The 23,487-nt window shown below is 51.0% G+C and overlaps 1 protein-coding gene across 1 annotated transcript in view; it reads right to left on the bottom strand.

Annotated features, from left to right (window-relative positions):
* The window catches only part of ACAP3 (ArfGAP with coiled-coil, ankyrin repeat and PH domains 3), a 218,547-nt gene that overhangs the window by 72,136 nt on the left and 122,924 nt on the right, over positions 1-23,487 (bottom strand). Inside the window, 2 exon segments of the mRNA XM_089773021.1 lie at positions 5,800-5,983; positions 13,296-13,354. Of these exon segments, the coding sequence (XP_089629147.1) occupies positions 5,800-5,983; positions 13,296-13,354 (243 nt within the window).

Below are 23,487 nucleotides of genomic sequence, written 5' to 3'. Positions count from 1 at the left end.
TCACTTTAGGGATGAAAGGAGCCTTCGGTCCCCATCGGTCCCCAGTCTCAGCTAGCGCCATGTTTCCATGGTCAGAGAAGCACTTTATTGGGCACTGGTGAGGCCACATCTGGAGTACTGTGTCACATCTGGAGTACTGTGTCACATCTGGAGTACTGTGTCACATCTCTGTCCAATTCTGCACACACACACACACCATTACAGAAAGGATGTGGAGAAAGTCCAGTGACGGGCAACAAAAATGATGAGGGGGCTGGAGCACTTGACTTATGAGGAGAGGCTGAGGGGTTTGGGCTTGTTTAGTCCACAAAAGAGACGAGTGAGGGGGGATTTGATAGACACCTTCAACTACCTGAAGGGAGGTTCCAGAGAGGATGGAGAGAGGCTGTTCTTAGTGGTGGCAGATGACAAGAGGAGCAATGGTCTCAAGTTGCAGTGGGGGAGGTCTAGGTTGGATAGTAGGAAACATTATTTCCCTAGGAGGGTGGGGAAGCACTGGGATGGGTTCCGTAGGGAGGTGGTGGAATCTCCATCCCTAGAGGTTTTGACAAAGCCTCTGGCTGGGATGATTTAGTTGGGGTTGGTCCTGCTTTTCGCAAGGGCTTGGATTCAACCTCCTGAGGACTCTTCCAGCCATAGAATTCTATGATTCTACTACAGCGCCACCTAGAGTGTTGCTTCTGAAATGCATTGCATCTTTAATCCTCATCATACAAGACATAACATGATGCAGCAGAGAGTCTGGTGGGCACTCATCCCGCATTCATTTAATCATAGCATCTTTCTGAAGCAACCGACAGCTTTTGCTCAGGAAAGGCACAAGGACTGGAACAGCAGAGGCTGCTTGGTGAATTGGCTGCAGGTTACACTGTTATAAGAGTTATAAAGCCAACCTAACACCTGGTTGAAGGACACTACCCCATCTAGACCACTTACGGGAGGGGTGGGCAATAAGCCAGAGGCAGTTCACCAGGGTTAGCCCCTGGTGGGAAGCTAGTGCTTTATTTATCTGCGCAGGCACGGCCACTCACAGCTCCCATTGGCTGGGGATCACCATTCCCGGCCAATGGGAGCAGCAGGAAGAGGTATGGACCAGGATACAGATTCCCACAGCTCCCACTAGCCGGGAACGGTGATCTGCTGCCAATAGGAGCTGCAAGCAGCCGTCCCGGTGCAGGTAAATAAAGCACCAGCATCCCACCACAGGATAACCTAGTGAACTGCATCTGGACCATGAGCCATTTATTGCCCACGCCTGACATACAGAGAGCATAATGAGTCTGTTCTGCCGCCTTAGCTACTAGCCAGCTGGCTTTTAGCTCAGGCAGTAGAGATTCATGCACTAAGGTCCCAGGTTTGGTGCCACCCACAGCCCACTGGCATCTGTCGGTGTTATATTTGCACTGTGTCTATGTTTATTAGTATGCCCCAGTAGCTCACAAGATAACAGATGCCAAAATCAGGTGGGCGAGACTGTTGCAAAGCTACATGGTTGGTGAACCAGTGCACATGCTCCCAGGCCCAGGAAATTCTTGTAAGCTCAGGTCACAGACCACAGGTCACGCGATGAAAAACACTTTTGAGATTAAAAAAAAAACATTAAAGGGACATGAAAAGTGAGCGGCTGCAGCAGCAATTTGCGATAGCGACGCCTTCAAAATAAAAGCGGAATGGCCTGTGGTTGCATAATACCTTTCCCATGGACCCCGTGAGTGAGCCTGGGAAGCCTTACAAGTGCTGTAATTAGCACTAAAGAGACTGTCAAATGTAGCAGAAGACTTCTATGGGGCTTCAGCTGTCAGTGTCACGAACAATATGTTACCATGACAGCTGCAAAATAGGTCCTGGTGTGTTAGTAGCTCGTTTATAAATGTGGCACCAATTAGCTCGGACGGGGCTGTGCTTGTAGTAGCTGAGACTGCAGCGGGGTGAAAGTTACGGGCACATGTTTTCATGGATCAGGCCCTGAGGGCTCCATTCCTCCCCTCATGTCGAAGGAGGCTGTGCTTGGTGTGGGGGATGGGGTGTATCTGTGTGTGGCAGAATCTGCCTCCTGGTTCTTCCTCAGCCATATCCCATCTCCTGCTACAGATACCCTGAGGGCTTTATACCAGTGAGGCTCCTGGACAGGGACTTGGCTTAGACACAACCCAAACCTTCCCCTCCTCCCTTCCGCTGCAGCCAGGATGGGAGTAGGAGGTGGGTGGGAGCCAAATAGGGAGTTCCACTCTACAAGGGGAACACTTCGTGGTCATTCACAACCAGAATCCAGCCTCTGTGCACCACCTGAGGAAAGCAAATTCCCAGATTGCACTGGGGAATCAGACCCTCGATTGCAATCCCCTGGCTCCGAGCCCCTTTTGGACTCTCATTTTTTTTGGCAAACATTCATAAAAGCGAAGTTCTTTCATTCCAGTTTTGGGCCCATGGCCAAAGTCTGTTTCATGGTGAATGGAAATTAGTGTGGCATGGAAGCAGGAGGGGCAGGCATCCTGCGTTTCCCAGGTCGCTGGTCCAGGAAACGAGAGCTTTGGTCTGCTGCTAGCGGAAAAACCAAGCCATAAGGGTGAAGGTTTGCCATTGATGGCTTTGCTAGGGTTGTTTCCTGGACTCTGCTTGAGGCCTAAAGGAGGTGGGTTTTTTTTTCCCCGTCAGATCTCTTTTTCCCACCCTGGCTGCTTCTGTTAATTTGGTCTCATATAGACATTCTAACGAAGAAACGAAACCAGCCACCAGATGGCACTCCCAGGCCACACAAATGCATATTGGGAAAAACAAATTAATCTGGCACTTACAAATACTCAGTTACCTCAAGTAACTGCGTCAGGCAATCCAATTTTGAGGTGTGTTTGTGAGGATGTGTTTGTGTGTTTGGGGTGTGTTTGTGTGTTTGCAGATTTGCACAGTAGTTAATAACTTTAACCCCAGCTTTTCTTGAACACCTCACTGACAGAATGTCTCCTGGCTCTTTCAATGCCTTCGAGGGGCAGTGTGTGCTATCCGGGGCTCCCTGTTCAGTGTCCCCCTCCAGTTCCCTCCTTTTAGCCTTTCAGCCACCACCCCCCGTCCTTGTTTTTAATTCAATTTGTCCCCTATAATTATGTGGTATTCTGGGATCTGTGGATACTCTCCATAGGCTGGGGTTGGGGAAGTATCCTTTCAATGTGAGAGGGCTTATGCCGGCCTACATCCCAGTCCCCAACAGGACTTCACTGACAGATAGATGGCTGCTGGGATAAAACAGGGAGGGGAGAAGCCGGAATCTACTTTCCTTGGTTAAGGTAAGAGGCACATTAGTAAAAAAAATAAAAATAAAAAAAAGCTAGGCCAGATTCTGCATTACAGGCCAACCCCTTTATGCCATTGGAGCAAGACTCCTCTTTTTCCGAGGCGTATGAAAAAGGGAAAGGGAGTTGTCTTAAGGGGACAGAGATTTGTGAAACAGTTGCACGGTGGGTGCAGACTTAAGTTAGATCCAGGGTCCCTAGTGTGTCCACATAAATAAATAAATACATATCGGGTTGCCAGGTGGTTTAACCAAAAATACTGAAACCCCCCCCCAAAAAATGGGGAAAAAATTCTGTTGAGAAAAAAAAAGTTGTGACCAAAGTTGTTGAGCAAAACAACCACAAAAAAGCGCTGTGCCTTTAAATGGCCCCACGCTCCTCACTCCCTCGCCAGATACATTAGGGGAAAATTGTCCCCGCCAGGCTTCTATCAGAGGGAAACAGGAAATACGGGACATTTTACCTGTCCGGTATTTTCTGGTTTTTTTACAGGACGGGGGATGTGAATACCGGACTGTCCGAGTGAATACCGGACACCTGGCAACCCTAAATACATAAAATACTAACCCTTTTCCATTGCTAATGTCTCTGAGCCTAAAGAGGTAAAAAGGGACACCTGCCTTCCTCTGTCTGTGTCTTTTGGGGTGCGTGTGTCTTTTTAAATCGTTCCTCCTGGAAAGAAATCCTACTGGGCCAGCCTATGGTATTAGTGGAGCTTTCTACCTTCGTCAGCCTTGGATACTGGCCTACACCACAGGAACTTCTTTCCCTGGTGACCCTGCCAGCAACCACAGCTGGATTTATCTCTAAATCCCAGAAACCCAAGAGCTACAATCCACCAAGTTTAGCAAAGCACCCATGATTTGCAAATTAAAGGGACAGTGTCCTCTATCCACCCACAGATGAGTCTCCGCAATCAGTAGGTTGTGACATCATAGACTAGCTCGTGATAAGACAGAAGGTGCTGGCAGATGGTCCCAATTTGATGCTGCAGGGAATGAAGGCGAGTGGAGTGACACATGGATCAATATTAGCACTGAATTTGTTCAGCTAATAAATCCATTGTCTGGAAGCAGGAACTTGAAGTCAGCTGATAAAAACTGCAAATGATGCAACAAAACCTTTGGGGGAGAGCAAGGAATAATCGTAGGGGCAAGCACTATGTTCCTTGAGAAGACTGTAATGCTAAAAGAAGCTTCAATCAAGGGACTTGGTAAATGCCATAATAATGTTTCATAAACAATTTCGCTTAGGCCAGCGATAGGCAACCTAGGCTAGTGAAAGGGCATCTCAGAGGGCCGCAAGAATGTCACAACCAAGACAGTCTCCCGGGAGAGGGTAGCTTTGCTCACTGTACTTGACTACCTAGAATGTGCAGGGTGTGCTGATTGCACTGTAGCAGCACTTTGATTGGCTGCAGAGGGAGAGCCCGGCTCTCCCAGTCAATGCTGTGTGCAATCAGCATGCACCTCACTTCACGTGCCCTTGTTTTATGTGAGTGTCACTTAAGGATAAAGAATACCCGGGCAGAAACCAGAGGAATCTGGCAACCCCGTGCCTGGGTTACAGTAAACAAAATGTCTTGTGGGCCACACATAGATCTCCCAATAGGCTGCATGTGGCTGCAGGTTGCCCATCACTGAGCTAGGCTGTGATTTTACAAGCAATGATTACACAAAAACACGCACACGTGTATATGCACGCACTCACACCACTGCATACAGTCACGCGTGTGCATGCACAAATATATATGCAAACACACACACACATGGGCGCACATGCACCCAGAATAAAGGAAACGCTCTGTAGGAACGGGCTGTGACTCACAGTTAGAGAGATAATGCCCACGAGGGTCTTTCCTCCCCCACATTCTTTCTTACTTTGGCTAATTGCACAATGTCATCCTGTACGTCCTACAGGAGAGATCTGCAGTCAGATCCGAGAGGCAGAGAGAAACTTGCTCTCCCTAAGACTCTGACCTGCTTTAAGCGGGGTGGGATAAGTTCCACTATTGTACAACTGCTGGAGGGGCTGCTCTATCGACAACTAGACTTGATTGCTTGACAAATTCCTAGGGATGACAAAGTAAGCATTTGATATGGGCAGGCTGGGCTACGCCATGTAAAGGATGGTCAAAGCAGACCTGGGATCTAGGGAAAACTGACTTTCCTGGTTATCCTTGGAGCTGCCACAGCCTGGTTACCCAGCAGATGAAATTGGGGCAAACACTCAGACATGGCCTTTGGTTCCAGTTCTGTTCCAAATGTCTTTGACCTGGTCCCTCCTGGTCATACACTGACTTTTAAGTCCCTCCCCATTGAGGCAGCAGGTTAAGTGCTGGATAATTTTCCCAACAGATGCCATTTCAAACCCAAATGTCAGACACTCACCTCTCACATCCGTCCACTCACTGCCTCCTCTAGCCTGGGCTGATGGATACTCAGCCTTTATCCTAGGCACACCTGATTCTATGACAGGAGGACTGGACGGAGCTGGTAGACCAGAACCTCACCTGTAACACATAGTCCAAAGCCAAGTGTCGGAAGCACTTCCTGGTGATGGTCAAAGTGCCCGTCGCTTCCTCCACCTCATGGGGCTTGTGCCGCGGCGCCTGCGCGTTCTTCACCAGAGAGATCTCCATGTCCTCGCGCACCTTGTCGAACTGTTTCTTCGTCTCCTTGAACTTCCGGACGTCACTGGAACCCAGAGGGGGCAGAATGGTAGAAACCACCATTACAGGGTAGTCAGGACAAGAAAAGAATCGGCATTGGAATACAGCAAGGATCCCAGTGGTGAACGATCTATTAAATGGCAGATCCTGAACTCACACCGTACTCAGCTCTGCCAAAACTGGAAAGAATCCCCTCTCCCCCAACTCAGACTGGCAGGAACCTTGGAAAGGAGGGAGGGAGGGAGGGGTTTGTCTTCCTCTTTGGCATGAAGGCTGGTTTGCCAGTTGGGATTATCTGGGCATCTGTGTCTGTGGCACACAGTTTACTCTCTGAGGACTGAAATGTTGTGTCTTTGGGCTTCATACAGGGGTACCTGGGTGAAATGTAATGGCCCATGATAGACAGGAGGTCTCACTCGAGGTTTGTCCACCCACTAACTCCTTTAACCTCAGCTGATGGATGTCTGGCCTTAAAGCGCCATGCAGTGATGAGTCAGAATCTGACCCAAAGCATCTGGAGGCAAAGAAGAACACTGCCCTTAAAAGTGGTTCCTTCAGAACATTCAGGGATACCGCCCAGGCCCATACCCAGCAACCGCACGACTTGAACGGTGCGCTCCAGCGGCCTTGGTGTGAAACTGGGATGTTTCATAACATGCAGTGTTGAAAACAGTCAAATTATATGTCGCCCAAAATACTCTACTGGCGCCTGTGAAAATGCTATGAATTGGCTAGTTTTCGTGTTTAAAATTCACTGCCCAGCCAAGTGCCCATGGCCCAGATGTGTGTCTCTACCTGCCAGCTGGGTTTGTTGATTTGGAGTGTTAAAATTAGAAGTTTCATTTTTTTTCAGACTTTTTTGGATCCTTTTAGCCAGCACATTTATTTGTTTAATGTGCAAGAGGGGAGATATTGGATCCATAAAGTGGCCTTTAGCAATAGTTAGTAACCTCTACAGACATCAACTGATGCTGTGCTAGTGCTGTATAGAGAGTCCCCTTCCTGTAAAGCTTACAAGAGAGATAAAGAGGGTAGAGGAAACAAGTGACTCACCTAAGGTCACACAGCCAGTCAGAGTCAGAGCCAGTAATTGGCACCCAGGTTTTCTAAGGTCCATATCCGGACCATATCTGCCAACTTTGCTGGGCACAGGGTGAGCTAGCTACTTTGTGTTGTGTATTCAAGAACCTCTGTGTTGTGACACATCTCAGGTGTGGCATTACACAGCATAGTTCAGGCTGAAGTGCTGGCTTGATGATAATCACCACACCTCATGAGATGCTTACACACATATACGTTTGTATTTCAGTGCTCTGCAAACACAGGAATCACTTTACCCACCCTGAAATGCAATTACTTCTGGGATGGAAAACAGCACCTGTTTTACACTGCTTGGCAACACGACACTGTAGAACAGGAGGTGAAATAAAGTACTATAACCAAGAGCAGGCCTGGGCAAAATACGGCCCGCGGGCCAGATCCAATGTGCCAAGCCACCGGATCCAGCCTTTGGATGCTGCAGGGAGCCCCAGGCAAGCTCTCTGCTTGTCTCACCCTACCTGCACGCTATTCAGAAACGTGGCTGTGGGGCAGTTTCACTTTAAAAACTGTGAGTCCGGAGGAGAGGGGGAAAGTTTTAGGAGCTACTCCTGCCCCCAGCACAATCCCATTGGCCAACTTCTGGTCAGAAACTAGCCAATGGGAGCTGCCTGTTTCAATAACAGGCAGCCATGAAGCACAAGGGGCTCCTAATTATTCACAGAGCACATGGCTATAGCCTGTGCAGGGGCAGAGAAGGCAGGGAAACTGATACAGGAACAGGCTGCTGGCTGGTAAGTCTCCAGGCCAGGGCCTGCCTCTGGCACCCCAGCCCCTCCCTTCTCCAACACTCTGCCCCCCAATCCTGCCCCCTATTCCACATACCCAAATCCTCTGCCCCCCTCCTGTACCCATATCCCCTCCCAGATCCGGCACCTAATCCCCTGCCCCAGATCACAGTCCCCTCCTGTCCTAGCTCAGAACCCAAACCTCTGCACCCCCTCCCATACCCCAATTCCCTGCCCTAGGTCACAATCCACCCCCTGCACCGCAGTCCAATGCCCCAGGTCCCAACTGCCTCCTTCACCCAAACGCCCTCCTTTACCCCAAGCTCCCTTCTGCACCCAACCTCCATCCCAGACCCTGCACTTCCTCCGTTAATATCAAGAAAGAGTACAACCCTCAGCCACTTTCCAAATTCTTGGCGTGGCCCCCCCCAACAAAAATCATTGCCCACCCCGACCACGAGAAACTAGTCTGCTATGGATTTTAGTTCCTGACAATAGCAGCTGGGGGGTGAGGGTGAGGTCTTAAAAACCCCTTCAACTTGAAATCTAGTCAATTAAATAAAAATAGTTACATCCACACTGCCCTTGCCCCTGCATCCCCCGACAATGATTGTGGTTTGGTAAGATTCTTCACGCGTGTTCACCTCCCCGGTTGCTTTAAAAAAGACAAACAAAAAACCAGCAGAAACTGAATATGCAGGGCAACCACTGAAGTATTAGCATTCTAGGGATGTGGAAGGTTAACTGGTTAACTGTTAACCAGGGGAGCCTGGAGCAGCTCCCCACTTACCATGGGCAAGGTGCTGCTCCAGCCCCACGGGAGGACTGCCCCAGTCAGGGGCTGCTCCCGTCGTCTAGAGCAGCCCCTGTCCGCAGCAGGCCTGGGCTCATCACAGGCAGGGGCTGCTTCAGACAACCAAAGCAGCGCCTGCCTGCGATGCACCCAGGCCCGCCATGGACAGGCCTGCTGCGTGAGGGGGAAGGGTTACTCCAGCCTGGCTTCACAGGCAGGGGAGCCCCCTTTAATAGATTAAACATCACATTTAACTGGTTAACCAATTAAGTGGGATTTTACATCCCTAATCCATACTGGAGCTACAGTCTATGAGCAGAGGAGAACTGCTGAGGCAAAGCAGAAGTGCCAGCAGCATAACTCTCGCCACAGCCGCATGTCCATTGTTAATAAATCAAGTAATACGCAGCGGCACCTCCTGTTCCATGTGCCACAGGCTGTTCAAAACGCAAATTAGCCTGAGCAGCCGTTGACGTAGGCACGGAAACCAAACCGTGGCGTCATCTCTGCTTTGAACTCAAAGGCCCGACACCAACAGGCCCTCAACTTTAACTCTTCACTGCTGCTCATGCTGGAATGGCAGACGAAGGCACCCACGCACAAACACGGCCTGCCCCTGGTCTCTCGCCTGCTGCTGCGCATGAAGACATGCCCGCACACTCATCTGTTGAATTTCAAGTACCACAAACTTCTCCATGAAAACACTCTCTTCTTGATCTTAAAACTATCCCCTCAGACTCTATTATTAGCACTGCTGGGCTCTTGCTGGTGGGCTTGGCAGAGCCAAGTGGCATGGGCTCTCAACAGCCCAACAGCCAGAGGCAGGCTTTATGTCACCAAGGCTAAAAATGAATGGTGTGTCTTCCCTCTCCTCCCCCACTAGGATGCTTAGCCAAGAACAGAGGGAGGGGAAAGTGGCTGCTATCTCTTTACCTCACCCTCAGCCTAGCTGCACACATAATAAGCAATGTTCCCTCTAATATTTTTCCATCTGTGTGCAGAATAAATTTTGTTACGTGCACCAAGGCATGTACGGATGTGCACCACAAATAGAAGCACATGCTTGTGGCTATGAGTGCTCTGCTAATCAACTGGGCGGCATTTGAATCTCTCCTGGACAGCTGCCCAAGCGCTCAGCTTACAAGGGAATACTGGTCATAAGCCACATGGACCATGAGATTCCAGCCGAGTGGTCCTGGGGATAGTGCAGGAATTGGATTCCTTTGGTATGAGAGACCCGGCTGTGGAAGCCAGACAAGGCTGCTAGGACTCCCTGCCCAGCCCTGTTTGGGCTGCTGGCCGCTGGCTGGGCTTCCTGCCCCCAAGCCACAGGCCCTCCAGGCTGCCTGCCAGCTAAGTTCCTAGCCTCTGGCAACCTCTGTGGCTGGGGCTCTCTGGTCCAGCGACATCCATAGTCCTTCTGGACCATGGAAGTTGCTGGATCAGAGAATCCCGGACCATAGAGGTTCAACCTGTACAGTATTTATATTGTCATTGATTTATTTTAGGGTTATATGGTAAAAATTCTCCACAAAATACTATTCCATTTCCTCATCGAGGCGTGGAGGGGACCCTGGGCTATCGAAGGCTATGCCAGCGGAGCATCAGCTCTGGCAGGTTCTACCAATCTGGAAAAGTTTCGAGTCTGGCCTTGGCAGCGGACTCTTGTCTCCTCCATCCACAGGCCAGCCTAGCAGAGCACGGAGAGGTCCGTCAGCAGAAGGCTGGCCACCAGGTAACCATCTGGCCACAGCAACTACCAACACTATGTTAATACAGCACCATGTTCAGTCCTGTGCCGTTCCTCCTCATGGCGGTGGAGTGAAAAAGAGCAAGAGGAAGGAGGCCTCCAGCATGCTGGAGGATTCATGGAAGAACGTAGACGAGAACCGCACAAAACAAGACGGCGTGGAAAAGTGGCAATCTGCATCGGTGGCGAGATTATTTGCATTGATGAGATCACAGATCTTCCGAGTATATGGTAAGAACAAGGAGATGAGCCATTTCCCAATCACCGTGTGGCTGTGACACCTCGGTATTTTTCAGTCGGATTTTGTAAGGTGAGGTGCAACTTGGGGAAGGCAAGATAAATCGGCCTCCTGAAAGGGGTACACTTGGAAAGGCTGAAAACCAGTCCTTAGATACCCCCTCGGCATGCCAGGCTGGGTGAACAATGACTTCTCTCCGATGGTGGCTCAGTAGCGAGTGAGAACAGAGCGTAGCGGGTCTCCACATGATCCCTAGTGGGCAGGAGTCCACATCACAAAATCTGCCATTGCGACGGTCACTAGCCAACCCCCTTAGCCGACAGACATGGCCTGTTCTCCCCTTTCCTGATAGGGCTGGAACACTTACCCTGGTACTGCCTATGCTGGGCCTGACTCCCGGAGAAACACAAGCCTTCAGGCTCCATGGCTGTCAAGCCAGCAGTGAGTTCAATCACATCGCAGTGGCAAGGAGCGAGAGGGGCTAATTAGAGAGTGACCGTCATCCGATAGGCTGTGGCTAAAATGATGCCTCCCTTTCAATGTTCACACCCAGGAAACTGCCAACAGGGTTCAGGGGTGGGGGGGGGGGGGGTGTAAGGGAAGCATCTTTAAAATTATGCCAAGCGCAGAACCAATTTCCAAGAATCGGCAGCAGTTTGAAGATCAAAGAGCCTGGTGGTGGGGTCTGATGGGCACGACAAAAGGAAAATCGAATGCAAATACGCTGCCACGGTGACAGCCCCCAAAGGAAGGTGAAATTCCCCCTTCCGGTTGCCAGGATTTAGGCGGATTAAATCCGAGCTCATCAGAGAAATGATTCGGCAGAGATGAGGGGGAAGGGGGCGTGCTGGGGGGGCAGGGGATCAACTGTAGGTCCCGCCCCCATCAAGCCACCCACAGCTGCTGATGGATTCGTACTCAATTACCCGTTCCCATGGAAACCGGCTCCCGCTTAGCTGAAGGCCGCCATTGCCTCACTGACCTATATTCAGCTGCTTTGGGATCTCACACTGCTCCTGGGTACCTGCCCATGGGCTGTGCGAGCACGCAGAGCGGGTGGGAACAGCCTACGAAGGCAGAAGAGAGTCTGTTCGCCCCTCCCAAGGGAAAGAGCAAGTTGATCTAAATTGCAGGACCTCCACATCCAGATGATTCTCAGGCCCTGATTCTCTGCTACTTTGCACCCGCCACATGGCCGCACTTACTTATACAATGGATCCTCTGTCACACAGGTGGGCGTTTTACACCCCCTTTGCACAGGTGTTGAGGAACAAGGCAGCGGGGACTCAGGCTGACGAATAAGAGCAGGTGGCCATGCAGCATCGGGGCAAGGGGAGTTATGGGATGTCTGACTCCAAATCTTACCCAGCTGGAAGCTAGGAGGCAGGCTGGGATTTGACAGTGCCAGGGTCCTCACAAGACTTCAAACCAGAGTGGGACAATGATTTCATGGCTGGCTGATCTCTCCCCGGAGATGGGGAAGATCTAGGTTGGATATTAGGAACATTTCCCTAGGAGGGTAGCGAAGCACTGGGATTGGTTCCCTAGGGAGCTGGTAGAATCTCCATCCCTAGAGATTTTTAAGTCCTGGCTTGACGAAGCCCTGGCTGGGATGATTTAGTTGGGATTGGTCCTGCTTTGGGCAGGGGGTTGGACCCAATGACCTCCTGAAGTCTCTTCCAACCCGAGGAGTCTACGGCTGCTTCCTCCACATCCAGAAAGAACCCTTTCTCCTACCTGCAACGTTTACATGCCACCCAAGTCCACAGGCTCCATTTTCTGCCTCAAAGGCTTCCTGGGAAGCAGGGTTTGATTTGGAAGGATACAGGTGCCCTGAGAAGCTTTGAATTTCATGCCGCTGCAGGATTCCAAAGTGAAGTGAAGCCCTTGTGGGAAGAAGTGTCTGTGTGCATTGTGGCAGATCGTGGCCGCTGTCTGGTGCTTTACAAGTCATATCAAGCAGAGCAGAGATGGGCAACCTAGGCTAGTGAGTGGGCTGCATGAGTGGCCCTCCTCCATCTCAGTGAGCCGCAAGATTGTCAGAACCCAGACAGTCTCCTGGGACAGGTTCATTTTCCTCACTGCACTTGGCTACCTAGATTTGTAGGGTGAACCATAGCTAGAGCCCTGAAAATCTGCGGATATGGGCTTTATATCCACAGGTATCCACATGCGCCGATGTGGATGCGGATAGCCACAGATCATTTTTGCAGAGGCGGATGCAGATATGCATTTTTTATCCGCACAGGGTTGTAACCCTAGCAGCGCTTTGATTGAATGCACGGCTCTCCCAGTCAATGCTGTGTGCAATCAGCATGCACCTCCCTTCCAATAGGAAAAAACCTGCTTCACAGATCTGGATTTTTGTGGGGTGTTGAGGTTGGAGGTTCTTCAATCAGCTTGTAAAGTATAGACCGTAACAGAACTTTCACACCTTTCTGGAATGCTCCGATCTGGGGTTTGGCTTCATGCGCAGCTTTAAATTTTAAACTTTTGGGGGACCTTGTATTGCACCCAGAAGTAGGGACCTCTGCCATGACAGCCCGGGGAGTTGACAGCACAACAGCAGTGGGGGTCACCCTTTCCGATTGCAAAGGTTGGACCCTTGGAACCCCTCCCTTCACTCCAACCAGGGCCAGGAATATATGCATGGCCAGTGTATTGAAATCTTGTTTTTACCACAGACACGAGAGGGCTATAGTTCACCACTGAGCTCCAGCTGGTACTCACTCTTTCACAAAGTTGTGCAGCTGTTGCCGGACCGACCTCTGGGCTTGGTCAAAAAGGATCTAAGATAAAAGAAAAAAAATAACAAGAAAAGATGAAAATGGGAAGCTGTCCCCAGAGCGAAGCCGAAGCGCAGTGCTGGGAGGGTTACCTGGCCCGGCCTGACAACCTCAAAGTGAAGGGGGAAACCTAAGCGTGACTCCTCTTGGAATCCAGGCTAAATGTTCAGGGCTCACTGTTGCTGTGTGCGGGAGGTGGGTTTGATTCCTGGCCTAGCTCCACGGGCTCAGTGTCCATGCTAGGCACCTGTGCACACTCCCTACTCTAAGAACAATGCAGAAGTGGCTGGCACAGGAATGAGTGTTTCCCCCTCGCCAGTGCTAGTGTGAGACATGAGAATGCATCCTTCCCAAACTGTCTGGCCAGCTCCCATTTATCCCGAGTTCTGGATGCCCAATGTAGCAGGGTTGTACTGCAGAGACACACAGATGTGTCTCCATTCTGCACTGTTCTCTCTGGACACAATGGCGTGTCAGGTGGCATCCTCAGCAGCTAAGCAATGGGTGGGGAAGTGGCCCCCGACTTGTCTGGATCCGGCCTCCAGGGATAAGGGCTCCCCCTCGGCACTGGGGAGCCTGCACTGGTGCTCCAGCCCCCTGCTGGAACACACCGTAGCGGGGCTGGACCATACAAAATCTACTAGACTAGCCCCCCCTAGTCTCTGGTGTGCAAGGGGAATATGGGGAGGGTCTTTCTCCTTCTCCATCGGAAGCCACATCAGTGAGAGTTTGTACAGCCCCCGACTGATTTTTCTGTGGGTCACCAGTTCCCGACCCAAAAAAGGTTCCCCACCCTTGAGTTAAGCCAACAGGGCTGACCCTGAACACAGACACAGGTTTCAGATGAAGCATTCCTGGGCTCCTAAGGGGATAGCTGGTATTACTCCCATGGTGGGGGAGAGGATATGCACATTAACTAAAGCGACCACAACCACTTCGGATTTATAGCAGAACTTTATTTCCACCCATTCAGTGCTCCCATCACCATAAAAGCTCCTGGACAGTGGCTCCTAAGAGCTACTGAAGGTTAGGACAGCCTCTCTCGAGAGAATGCACCTTCATATGCAAACACCCCGGCTCCCCAGCATCTGCCCCACTAGCTTGTATTCTGATTGCACCGCTCCTGTTAGTTCGGGTTCCTTGTTGTGTCAGCAAAGAGCGCTCTCCCCTCAAACTGCCCCTGGTGGTTTTAATGTCAGCGGTGGGAGAAGCGTGCGGGCCTCTGAGGTTAGGCCCAGGCAGCAAGTTACGTCTCCCCTCTCCTCTTCTATAGGCACACACCCACTGGGCTTGTCCGCAGACAGCCCTTAGAAGCAGCATAGTCACAAGTATAGAAGGCGAGAGGTAGAACTTGCTCTTAAACATCATCTTCCCCTACTGGTCCCAGCAGGGCCCCAATCACACCCATCATAGCTCTAGTGATTCAAAAATCTCCCCTCCGTGTCCTGAAAGGCATCTGGTCTCTTCGCTCCCAGTGACGCTGTCCCAGTAGGGTGAGGTCTGCATATCTGCTCCCCCTGCCCCATGGAGACGCTGCTGTGAGGGGCATTTCAGACATGCCTTGCAATGATCACAGAATCATCGAATCCTAGAACTGGAAGGGACCTTGAGAGATCAAGTCCAGTCCCCTGCCCTCAAGGCAGGACCAAGTACGGTCTACATCGGGGGCTGGGAACCTTTTTTGGGTCGGGGGCTGCTGACCCACAGGAAAATCAGTCTGGGGCTGCACACCACACAAGCGAGAAGCAAAAACAACCCCCCTCCCACTGATGTGGCCCCCAATTGAGGAAAATGTGGGGAGTGTTTCTCCTTCTCAAACACCAGAGCCTGGGAGGGAGAGAGGCTAGTAGATTTTCTATGCTCCAGCTCCACAGTAGGCCAGCAGAGGGAGCTGGAGCACCACCACGGATTCCCCAAAGCTTGGGGGTCCTGAGCCTCGGAGGCTGGATCCAGGGTTCCCCACCCCTGGTCTATATTATCCCTGACGATGTCTATCCAACCTGCTCTTGATGCAGCACTTTCACTAAATGAGGTCAAATGGACAGGGGATCTCTGGCAGTGTTCCCTCTGTTTTTTTTCCATTCGTGGGAAGAATAAATTTTGTTATGTGCACCAAGGTATGTGCAGATGTGCGCTGCCAGTAGAAACACCTGCTGCAGGCTGTGGGTGTTCTGCTAATCAGCTGGGTGGCACCTGAATCTCTCCTGGGTAGTTGCCCAAACACTCAATTTACAGGGAACACTGCTCTCTGGTCATACCCCGAGATCCTGCAGATGTGGAGACGGGCAGAACAGCAAATCATCAGCTAATATGACACTGTTCATTGGTTCTGGCCGGGACCCTGGCTCTCCACCTCCCAAAGCATCCCAACTCTGGATGCCTGTAGGAAAGCATGGAGGAAAGCTTGTTTTGCTTACTGTCTGCCCCCCACCCAGATACTGAAGCCTTTGCCATAGAGTGGATCTCTCTAGGTCAGAGTCTGGGTATCTTGGCCCCATTCAGCCCTTGGACTTTCTGCTGAGCCTGCCAGATGCGGGTAGTTTTTATGCCAGGGGCGCTTGTATTGTGGGAACTGAGCTGAGACCCACCATACTCAAGCCGCACAATTTGCCAACAGCCCACAGCTCTTGTGCCTGAGTCTTTCCAGAGATGGTTACTCTGAGGTGAATCCCTTCCTTTAAAATCCTGCTGTCCAGACTGTGCGCTGGACCCTCATAAGAGCTCCCTGTAAAACACCTTGCACGGAATTGCCACTGAGGAGCGGAACATGGGCCCTACTACAAGGCCCCTTACTCTAACCAGCTTGGTAAACAGCCCCAGATGCTTCCGTGTTGCTTGTGATCAGCCTCTGTCTGTATTCATGTGGTGTCTTTCACCCAGGCCTGCCAATGAGGGGAGCAGAGGGTACAACTTCTCCAGGGCCTGGTGACTTAAAGGGGCCTGGAGCTATGAATCCTTTAAATTGCTGCTGCAGTCTGGGTGGACCCGCCTCTTCTGCCTAAGGCCCCACCCCTTCTAGGAGCATGGAGCCAGCCCTGCCCTCCACCTTGCCCAGGGGCCCAGCAAGGCTGCTGGCCCCCTCGCTCTTGCCTTAAACTTAAATGATCAGCTCTTTGGGACAAGGCTGTCTTTTCGTTCCGTGTTTGTACAGCGCCCAGCTCGTGTGGGGAGCCACGATGCTCCTTGCATGCTCATCCTAAACAGACAGGGAACCCTCCCCTCCTGTCTTTATGTTGTGCCCTGAGCTGCCGATTCGCCCCCTGTTCCTGGAAGCCAGTGAACCGTTCATGCTTCTTTCCTTCGGAGGATGCCATCACCAGAAGCTGCCTTTAAATTACTTTCCTTTGGCCATGCAAGTTCTTTCCAGAAGATCCACACCGTTGTCACTGGAGGCTGATTCAGCCCCAAGATTAAGTGCCGAAGAATGTTCTCAGCCACTGGCTATGTGAGGCGGCTGCAAGGCAGCTGGCCTAGGCTGGTCGTGTTTTTAACCCCTCGCAATGGGCTTGTAAAAGGCTCTTTTCCCCGTTTGGTTTGGTTTGCGGCCCCCTGCGGCTGCCCTGCACACCTGGGTTTCTAGTGCCAGGCTCCAGGGCATCATATCCTGCCCCTGCAATGGCCAGTTCTCCCTTCCTGTTTTCAGGTGGCCTTTTGCATCTTGCCAGGCCTGCCGAGAGTAGGGGGCAAAGGCGGCAATTGCCTCGGGGCCTGGAGAATCAAAGGGGCCCGGAGATCCCGGCTGCCCCAAGCCCCTTTGAATTGCCACTGGAGTGCCAGTCAGCCCCGCTGCACCTGCTGGTGTAAAAAAAGCACCAGCAGAACTGGCAGCACAGATGTGACGGGCTGGTCTCTGGCTTGCCCACTCCAGGACTCAGCTCTGAGAGGACGGAGCAGTCGCCCAAACACAGGCCATGCCCAGCCGCATTCACACCCAACACAGATGGCACTGCAGAAGGCAGCAGCCTGGTTGGAGGACAAGAGCATGGCCCTCAGGGATCCAATGGCCTGTTCTGATTTGCCTCCATCCCTCAGAAATGCCGCTTCAAAGTCTGGCAGAAGGAGTCACACTTTCATCCTTTTTTAGGCAAATAAACTGAGATCAGCACTGTTTCCTGCAAGGGAGATTTACAGGCAGGACCTTCAGAGAGCCTCCGATAGGTGCCAAGATAAATACCTATGCCGACTGAGTCACCCTTAAACAGCCCCAGATGATCTCGGCAAACTGTTTGGGATGGGTGGTTGTAACTACGTGAAAATAATAATATACAAGACAAGTACACCCTTCGCTCTTAGCAGTGTTCGAGCTGAAAGGGCTTCATAGAATCATAGAGCTGGAAGAGACCTCAGGAGGTCACCAAGTCCAGCTCCCTACCCACGGCAGGACCAATTCCAACTTCACAAAGGAGAACCGTATCATTCTCTTCATGGTAGAGATGGGGAATTAGAGGCACAGAGAGATGATGTGACCAAGCTTGCAAATGCGGGGGATAGGGTTGCCAGATACTGGAATACTGTGTACAGATGTGGTCTCCTCACCTCAAAAAAGATATTTTGGCCTTGGAAAGGGTTCAGAAAAGGGCAACTAAAATGATTAGGGGTTTGGAATGGGTCCCATGTGAAGAGAGGTTAAAGCGACTGGGACTTCTCAGTTTAGAAAAAAGGAGACTGAGGGGGGATAGGATAGAGGTCTATAAAATCATGAGTGGTGTGGAGAGGGCCGATAAAGAAAAGTTATTTATTAGTTCCCTAAATAGAAGAACTAGAGGTCACCAAATGAAATTAATGGGTAGCAGGTTTAAAACAAATAAAATAAAGTTCTTCTTCACACAGCGTGTAGTCAACCTGTGGAACTCCTTGCCAGAGGAGGCTGTGAAGGCTAGGACTATAATAGAGTTTAAAGAGAAGCCAGATAATTTCATGGAGGTTAGGTCCATAAAAGGCTATTAGCCAGGGGATAAAATGGTGTCCTTGGCCTCTGTTTGTCAGAGGCTGGAGAGAGATGGCAGGAGACAAATCGCTTGATCATTGTCTTCGGTCCACCCTCTCTGGGGCACCTGGTGCTGGCCACTTTCAGTAGACAGGATACTGGGCTAGAAGGACCCTTGGTCTGACCTAGTACAGCCGTTCTTATGTTCTTATGATACTTTCACAAAAAATCGCAAAAACTGGGGTTGAGCCAAAAAAAACCAAAATCCACTGCACCTTTAAATCCCCGTGCTCCCCGCTCCCCCCGCCAGATGCGGCAGGGAAAGAATGTCCCCAGTGGCGTTCCATCCAAGAAAAACAGAAAGTACTGGACATTTTACATGTCCAGTATTTTATGGGTTTTCTTTACCAGACAGGGGCCACAAATACTGGACTGTCTGGGCTAAAACTAGACACCTGGCAACCCTAGCAGGGAAGCAAAGGATGCAGCTTCCCCAGGGCATGGCGATTCAAAAGGGCCCGAGGCTCCTGGCCACAGCCGCTGCTATTGTGCCAGCAGCCAGAGGCCCGGGCACTTTAAATCGCCACCCGAGCTCTGGGCAGCATGCCACAGGGGGCACTATGGACTGGTGGCAGCAGTGGTATAATCTGGATGGTGCTGAGAACTGGCTGTTCCCAGCCCTGCCCATCCTGCTTGAGGCCCCGCCCTTTCTGGGAGGGTGGAGCTTCCACCTTCCCTCCCCCAACTTTGCCCAGAGGCCCCGCAGTGCTGTCCGCTCCCCTGGATGGGACTTGCCCATGGTCAGCCATTAACAGAGCCAGCATCTGAACCCAGGTGTCCCAAGTACTAGCCCAGTGCCTTGTCTCACAGGCTATACGGAGTCAAGTATGGCCTGTAAGGGGCCAGTTTCAGATGGGGGGGACGGTTTTCAAAAGTGCCTAAGGGATTTAGCAAAATAAGGCTAATTGATTTTCAGTCAGATTTGTGCTCTCTGTCCCTTTGTCTACCAATGAGAAACAGACCAAACAATGCATTGACTGATAGGTTTGCCCACGGGAATCAGTTGTCCATGTCAGCCCACTGAAATGGAATTTGAATTCATTCCACTACAGGTTGAACCTCTCTTGTTCAGCACCCGTGGGACCTGACGGATGCCGAACCAGAGAATTTGCCAGACCACGGGAGGTCAATATTGTTTCGCACTGCTCACTGTGCTCTTAGGAGACATTTGGAATAAATTAGAGCTAAAGAACAGCACAGAACACTGACAGCCAGGGCTGGTGGCTATAAATAAATTTACGAGACTGCAGAAAACTTGGCCACACCCGTGATAAGCGGACATCTGGCTAACTGAGATCATGCCGGACCACGGATGTTGCGAGACCAGAGAGTGCTGGACTAGGGAGGTTCAACCTGTGCACAGTATGGGTATGTCTACACTACCCTCCTAGTTCGAACTAGGAGGGTAATGTATGCATACCGCACTTGCTAATGAAGCCCGGGATTTGAATTTCCCGGGCTTCATTAGCATAAGCGGGGAGCCGCCATTTTTAAATCCCCGCTGCTTCGAACCCCGTGCAGCGCAGCTACACGGGGCTCGAACTAGGTAGTTCGGACTAGGGTGCCTATTCCGAACTACCGGTACACCTCGTTTCACGAGGAGTAACGATAGTTCGGAATAGGAACCTAGTCCGAACTACCTAGTTCGAGCCCCGTGTAGCCACGCTGCACGGGGTTCGAAGCAGCGGGGATTTAAAAATGGCGGCTCCCCGCTTATGCTAATGAAGCCCGGGAAATTCAAATCCTGGGCTTCATTAGCAAGTGCGGTATGCATACATTACCCCGCTAGTTCGAACTAGCGGGGTAGTGTAGACATACCCTATTAGACTTACACATTAGCATCTCCAAAGTTTTTGGCTGAAGACAAGCAGCACAGTGATTGTGGAGGCAATCACAGCAGTTTTCAATATCTATTTCTCTCCCTCCCTCCCTTCCCTCCTCCCTCTACTACTGAGAGGGAATGACAGCCAGGACACTGCGGGAGGAGTCCCTTACACTTTTTGACAGTGCTGTGAGACTTTACGGGAAGCTTCCAGTGACAGGCAGAGGTGATTGCAGTGGATGATCTCCATGGCTGGTCATGACTTATCAGGAGAGGCTGAGGGATTTGGGCTTGTTTAGTCTACAGAGGAGAAGAGTGTGGGGGGAGGAGGAGAGTTGACAGCAGTCTTCAACTACCTGAAGGGAGGTTCCAAAGAGGACGGAGAGAGGCTGTTCTCAGTGGTGGCAGATGACAGAACGAGGAGCAATGGTCTCAAGTTGCAGTGGGGGAGATCTAGGTTGGATATTAGGAAAAACTGTTTCCCCAGGAGGGTGGTGAAGCACTGGGACGGGTTCCCCAGGGAAGGGGTGGAATCTCCATCCCTAGAGGTTTTTAGGTCCTGGCTTGACCAGGCCCTGGCTGAGATGACTTAGTTGGGGTTGGTCCTGCTTTTAGCAGAGGGTTGGATTCGACCTCCTGAGGTCTCTTCCAGCCCTGGGACTCTATGATTCTAGGTGCCCGTTGGGAGAGAAGTGAATCGTGCCCTAGACTACAGAGTGGCCTGCTACCGTAGGTCCATCTGCATTGTGGGTAAGAGATTTCAGCAGCAGCGTTGGCTGGATCCTCAATACATTTGCTACACAGATGACAGCCGCCAAGGACAAAGCGAGTGGGATGCCAGAGTCTAGCCGGATACAAACCGTCAAGAATGGCCTCTAAATATGAACAGATGCAAACGAGGAGGTGGAGGGAGGGGACAGACCACCCAACTCTCTGGCTTCACCAATGTAAATTATTTGCTGCTTTTGGCATGGGTCTGCCCTCTCGGAACAAGCTACAAAAGCCACTGGCCTCCAACGTTTCCCATGAAGCTGCTCCCCGAGTGATGTTTACATGTTGACCGTGCCTCCCTAGGCTTGTAATGCTGTTCAGGGGAAGGAAAGAGCAACAAAGCCATCTGGTTTCCACCTGAACCCGCATTTGGAATGTTTCTATTATTGGCGTCCGCCATGAGGACATGTTTGCTTAAGTCAAGGGGAAGGAAAGGCCACTTCTTTCTGCTGGACACGGGCTGCCTGCAGGGACTGGCTACTTGAGGTCCAGCGTAGGAAAAGATTTGAGTGACTAGCTCCAGACTTGGTGGCTGAGGGATGAGGCTTCTCGGAGTAATGAACTAACCCAGAGCAGTGCATAAAAAGACGTGTGCTTAAGGGGGATTACTCAGGGCAGGTCTGCACTTGCAAATGGTGCATTGGCACCATCACATCGGCACTGTGCTTTAAGGAAGATGCTCTAAGCTGATGGGATGGAGCTTTTCCCATTATCTTAGTTACTCCACCTCCACGAGAGGCCGCAGCTCTCCCACCAACATAGCTCTGTCTACACCAGTGCTCGGGTCTGTATATGTGGACTATTCACATCTCCAAGCAACGTATTTCAAGCGGAGTAATTCTGCAGTGGAGACCAGGGCTTAGAGTCCAGGACAAGAGAATGGGATCTTAGGCGGTCCTCACTATTTCAGTTTGGATGTCCTGCCCCGAGTATAAACGGTGACTAGGATTGCTGTGTAGGTTGATGCCTAGTTAGGGAGGTAGCATCTGCCACTGGGAAGAGAAATGACCCTCTGTTTCCATGGCATCGCTCTGGGATTCATTCTGGGACAGGGATGCTTGGTGGGAACAACCTTGGGGTAGGTACAGGGAGGAGGAGGAGAATGTGGGAGCCTTTTCTTTTTCTTAATTTAATCCAATATTATCACTTTTCATGAGTGGGTTAAGTGGAAATGAAGCCAGGGTCTGGTGTAATACAGAAAGCTCCCTCCAAGCACCCCACACCCACCTCTGCTCAGACCTTCAGTCCTGAGTTGCAGCCTATCCCCCCACCCCGCACACACTAATCCAGTCCTGGGCCGCAGACAGCTCTGCCAATGCCCCTCACTCCTGACCTGCAGCCATGCCTGCTATTCCCGACCAGAGCAGACTGTTAGTTGGCCCAGCGGGTGGGTGATGTGGATTGACCCCTAAACCCTTTTCTAATGAAGACAAGGTTTGTACCCTGAGCTCTGATGATAAGAGGTGGGAGAACTCACCTCATCCCAAAACCCCAGGTTAGGATTTAGGCCATGGCACCGGGCAAGCATTCCTGCCCCTACTGCTTGGACACTTAAATGAGCACATGGAGCAAGGAGGGCTGTTTCACATCCCTTCTGGAAGATGCAGGGAACAGGCTGAAGGCCTGTGAGGATACAGCTCTAATTTCAACCCTCTCCATGGGACCCCTGATAATAGATGTGCATTTCAAGCCTGCCAAATCCCAGCTGAGTAACAAGAGACTCCGACTTTGGTACCAGCTCTTCTCATATTGCTCTTTTATTCATTCTGCCAGCTGAGATCATCCACTGGACACTTTATAAATGGCTCCTACATTTAATTTTAAAAGCAAAATAAAACGGATTAAATCCAAATGGGTTTTATAAGCCTGATTTTTAAATATGGAATTGTTCCCTGCCTGGGTCTGGCTTTCCCAGATGACATTTGGGCTAAGATCTTCCAAACTCTATCACCTACCCTTTCTCCCAGCTTGGCCAAGTCACTGGGATGTCAGCTTGACTCAAAAATCTAGTGCAGGAGTGGGCAAGATATGGGGACCAGATCCAGCCCACCAAGCCTTTCAGTCTGGCCCATAGCCCACCCCAGTAGACCCACAGGCAGGGAGCATCCCCAAGTCTCAGAGTGGCTGGCTTCTCCATCTGCCTCTCTGTGTCAGGGGTAGGGGGCACTTCGTGCACTGCGAACCCCCTCCTTCACCCAAACTCCTTCTCAAACCCCACTCCCTCTCCTGCGATTCAGCGTCCAATCAGCGAGGATGTGCTATTTCAAAATAGCAAAAAGCTATTTTGAAATGCATTTTGTGTGTAGATGTGTTATTTCTAAATAAGATATTTCGAAATAACGCTGTAGTGTAGACATATCCTAAGTCTTTAAGATGCCACAGGACTCCTCATTGTTTTTTTAATGGGAGGTTTGTCATTTACTTGCATATGGCCAGGATTTCACCCTGGGAGCAACAAGAAGGGATCAGCAAACACCAAATGCATGGTAACTTGGAGGTACGGCCATCCTTGGACAGCATCCCTGTTGCTTAGGTATTGTCCCACCGATACATTAA

Source organism: Pelodiscus sinensis, chromosome 24 (assembly GCF_052426305.1).
Source record: "Pelodiscus sinensis isolate ZL-2025 chromosome 24, ASM5242630v1, whole genome shotgun sequence".
NCBI lineage: Eukaryota > Metazoa > Chordata > Testudines > Trionychidae > Pelodiscus > Pelodiscus sinensis.
This window is presented reverse-complemented; position numbering and strand designations above follow the sequence as displayed.